This window comes from Ptychodera flava, assembly GCF_041260155.1.
Source record: "Ptychodera flava strain L36383 chromosome 23 unlocalized genomic scaffold, AS_Pfla_20210202 Scaffold_23__1_contigs__length_28996876_pilon, whole genome shotgun sequence".
In the NCBI taxonomy this organism is placed as follows: domain Eukaryota; kingdom Metazoa; phylum Hemichordata; class Enteropneusta; family Ptychoderidae; genus Ptychodera; species Ptychodera flava.
The window spans coordinates 13,263,067-13,266,963 of record NW_027248277.1 but is presented as its reverse complement, the minus strand read 5'-3'; the positions used below and the strand labels follow the sequence as shown (position 1 = coordinate 13,266,963).

Here is a 3,897-nt window from a genome sequence, read left to right as displayed (position 1 = left end):
TTTATCATATTTCATTGGAGTGTGTTACCATGTCAACAAATCTGTATTGCCCAGGATCTCTTAGATGGTATCCAGGGCAAACGGTGTCACCTTATGTGAATATTCTTTGTTACTGGACCCTTTTTTGATTGAAAGTTCCGTCTCTTGAGGGCGCCCTCTACGAGCGTAGAGAGCGTCATCGAGAGACGGATCTTTCTGTCTGGACTTCCTAAGTCCAGGACAACCAAATACATTTTAAACTAACATTTCGCTAGTGCTAATAAAGCTAAAAATCCCGAAATTATATATTTCGGAAAGCCTAGATATAGGTTACCGCAGTGTCACCATTATTTACATAACTATCACGTGACATGTAATTTGCACAACCTTTCAAAATCGTTTTCCATATGTTATGTTTCAATGCTTTGAGATATGTGGCTGAATTTGTGTGAGTGCAAGCTGTCCTAGGGATCTTCCAAAGTGTGTCTCAGAATTTTTTTAAACCTTCTAAAACGATTTCAGAAAAAAACTTTCAGAACGGTGAATTCAACCCCACTTGATTTCTTCAAAATTGTGCTCCAAAAAACTAATCATAGTTAAAAAATGTGAGACACATTGTGCAGAGCGGTGTGACAGTTGCATTCCAGCAAGCTTGAGTTAGATACGTTGAGACAAAACATAGGGAAAACCTATTTTTAAGGTTATGCAAATTACCTTTCACCTGATAGTTATGTAAACAATGGTGACACTGTGGCTACCAAAATTAGAAAATGTATAATTTTCAGGAGTTCTGAGCTTATTTGGCACCAGACAATTATTGGATGAAATGGCAAATTACTTGTCTTTAAGATAAGAGTCGTATACTCACTGAGCACTTTGCAGGCACTTTAGATTTTGGTCGGTACCACGTCTTTACAAGCTTTTCGACATCCGCGTCTGTACTATTGGTATGGTGTTCTCGTTTCACAGTGCTACACTTAGAGGAGCTTACACGGTGATTATCGTTGCTGAATTTGTTGTTGTTGTTGTTGTCACAATTTTTGGTGTTGACATTGGAACCGCTCGAGGCTGCGCTGACAGTCATCTAACAAGGGGAAAGAATTCGGCGTTAGATAATATCTCCGTTAAACAAGACAATGTGTGACCAGTATCTTTCCTGTAATGACATGGAGCATGGATGTAAACTATTTTTTACATCCATGCATGGAGTCTCCTCGGTTACGTTTGCCTCCATGACATGTCCGAGTAAGTAGGGTAACTGGTCGTTTCGGCCAAAGTCGTTTCTGCCTCTCAGTTTCCAGCCCAAAGTAACCTGCACCGCAACCAAAGACGTTTCGGCATCCCTTTTTGGATTGTTTTTTCAAACTATTTAGTAATTTACTGACCGTCACATTCGTAAGCCTGACCTTTGCGTTCTGACCAGTACTTTTATGTGCATTTTGTGTGACTTTTGCCGTGCTGTTTCGGCACCGTTTCAAACTCTTGCCGTGTCGGCGGCTATTGCTATCGATGAACTTGTGTCACAGATTTGAAAATGATATGAAGCCTTTTCTTACGGTCTCTTATCGTGTTCTCACTAAGATCAAAGCATGTACGTGAATGTTTTATAGTTGACAGAATACTTTTTAGTTCTTTGATTTGCAAAATTACGCTCCAGCACTAGTTCCCACAGATAGCCTTGAGCGCTGCCGAAACGACTTGGGGCCTGAAATTGAGAGGCCGAAACGTCTTGGTGCCGAAACGTCTGGACACTGATGTGCACAGGGGGTAGAAGCGGCCGTTCTGTTGAGCAATGAGGTAAGAACGTGACTAGAGTTCACCATATTGATCAGTATAACGTTTTGAATTGAACGCCGCAGCGTCACTTTATCTACGGCATGGATGTATTTTTTACATCCATGTCAACGGTAACCCTATTTGGGTTAGCGAGTAACCATGGTTTATGTAAACGGCTGCTTCAGCACAAGTCGTTCAGTCTCTTAATTTCCGGCCCCTAGTCGTTTCGGCACTGCGACCCAAGATGTTTCGGCATCCCTGTTTCGATTTTTTTTTCTTTTTTTTTTCAAACTAAATAGCAACTGACTGATCTTCAACCATGACTTTCGCGTTCTGACCCCATACTTTTATGTGCATTTGTGTGATTTTTTCCACTTTTCAACTTTTTGCCGTGTCAGCAGCTAATGCTACAGTATCGATACACTTGTGTCCGACTACTTTCCCTATCATACTGTTATCCCACGTTAGTGCGACTGACATCTCTTTGAGGTGAAAAACGAGCTATCTCCAAGTTGACATCGAGTACGCGCTAGTAAGTGCGACCATGGACGTAAAAAAAGACGTAAAAAATGCGGTGCCGAAACATCGTAGAACCGGAAATTGAGAGGCTTAACTTGGGTTGAAATGTCTTGGTGCCAAAACGTCTAGATACCGTTTATCATTGCCGTAAAAACGATTCAGTCAACCATAACCTGTGCTTGCTCTCCGACTGAAACAAATATAGGGCCTACGAAACAGAACTTACCTTATTAACGATATTGCTTCGTCTTCTCTCGCCCTCCGATGATGATGATGATGATGATGATGAACTCGCATCAAGGAAAAGGAAACCGGAAAGTTCGCTTGCTTCGCTTGACGATTCGTCGCTGCTGCTATCGTCGCGACATCGTCTACAGGAGCATCTTCCGAAACGCGGGATCTCTGAGCGAAAGGTTTGATTGAATGCTGCCATAGTTACGAGCTCTCTTCTGAAGGAAGGCGCAAGTCTGAGTGAGAGACGATGAGTGCGCGATCGGCTTATAAAGAACTTAACCGGATGTTTAAGACCCCCCTAAGTTACCAGAAAATCTGTATCAACAGCCTCGTTCACGGCACTGTATTTGTTGAAAAATTATAGTCTTTTATATGTTAATCATTATCTTCATTAGAAAAAAAGTGTTGGGGCGACGAAAATGCGGTTGGGACAATTTTTATTTGACAGACGTGAAATATTCAGAGGTAACGAGAGAAAAAAAAAAGTTTCCTGCTACCGAAAGCGTCATGATTGACAGTTGCTAGACTTCCGTCTTCGGGAGAAGCATTCAGATAGTTATTAGCGCCATTGGTGAAGTATTTTATCTAGTTCTATTAACTTGCATTGATTCATGAGATCCCTTTAAATGAAAAAAAGAATAAAATTGCACCCCGAATTCGAGAGTTCTAGATCTTCTGAATGAAACTGATTTTCTGCATTTCGACTAATTTAGAAGCTAGATTTGTATGGTTTTGTAATACCTTTGGTTGTGGCCATTTCACTCTTTTGACTGGGATTGCGCAATAATTTCTGATACGCGGTAATAAACTCGTTTTGGTCATTTTCAACACAGAAAGTTTACAGCATTACTCACGTGACACACTAAAATTTCATCATGTAGATTCGATGATCACTAGCTAGAGATGCGACTGAAACGAGTGTGAGGGCGTAACATCGTATCATAAATTCCCAATCCATTTGAAACGATGATTTCGTTTTAGTTTGTCAGGTTATTATTTTTATTTCGTTTTCTGCCTTGTTTATAAACGTTAACTCCGTTGCAATGCTATGCTAACGGTAGTCAAGGCGATATCAATTGCTGCTACGACCATAAACAGTAGGTTTCTCCACTGCCTATGCTACGACGTATAAACACGTTGATATAGGCATGCGGATAGAAGGGAGAGGCTCTACATCCATTCTATAAGCATGGTTGTAGGATAAATGAGCTGCTCTGAGCAATAATGTCCTTAGCAAACAAAACACAGAGGTGTGAAGCTAGAATCTAGAATATTGAAATAGACTAAATTTAGCGAAATAAACGCCAGCAGACTGTTGCGTTAGTGGCAAGGTAATTGTGAAACTGAACGAAGCAGTATATTCTCGTAAGCCGTTGCGTTGATCGTAGG

At 40.9% G+C, this 3,897-nt stretch overlaps 1 protein-coding gene across 1 annotated transcript in view; it reads right to left on the bottom strand.

Moving 5' to 3' along the window:
- The window catches only part of LOC139123953 (uncharacterized), a 5,463-nt gene extending 2,695 nt beyond the window's left edge, over nt 1-2,768 (bottom strand). The window contains exons 1-2 of the mRNA XM_070690099.1: nt 2,501-2,768; nt 848-1,063 (exon numbers count right to left, since the gene is read on the bottom strand). Coding sequence (XP_070546200.1) covers nt 848-1,063; nt 2,501-2,707 — 423 coding nt within the window. The 5' untranslated portion in view covers nt 2,708-2,768. The remainder of the gene's footprint in view (nt 1-847; nt 1,064-2,500) is intronic.
- Between the last annotated feature and the right edge of the window lie 1,129 nt (nt 2,769-3,897).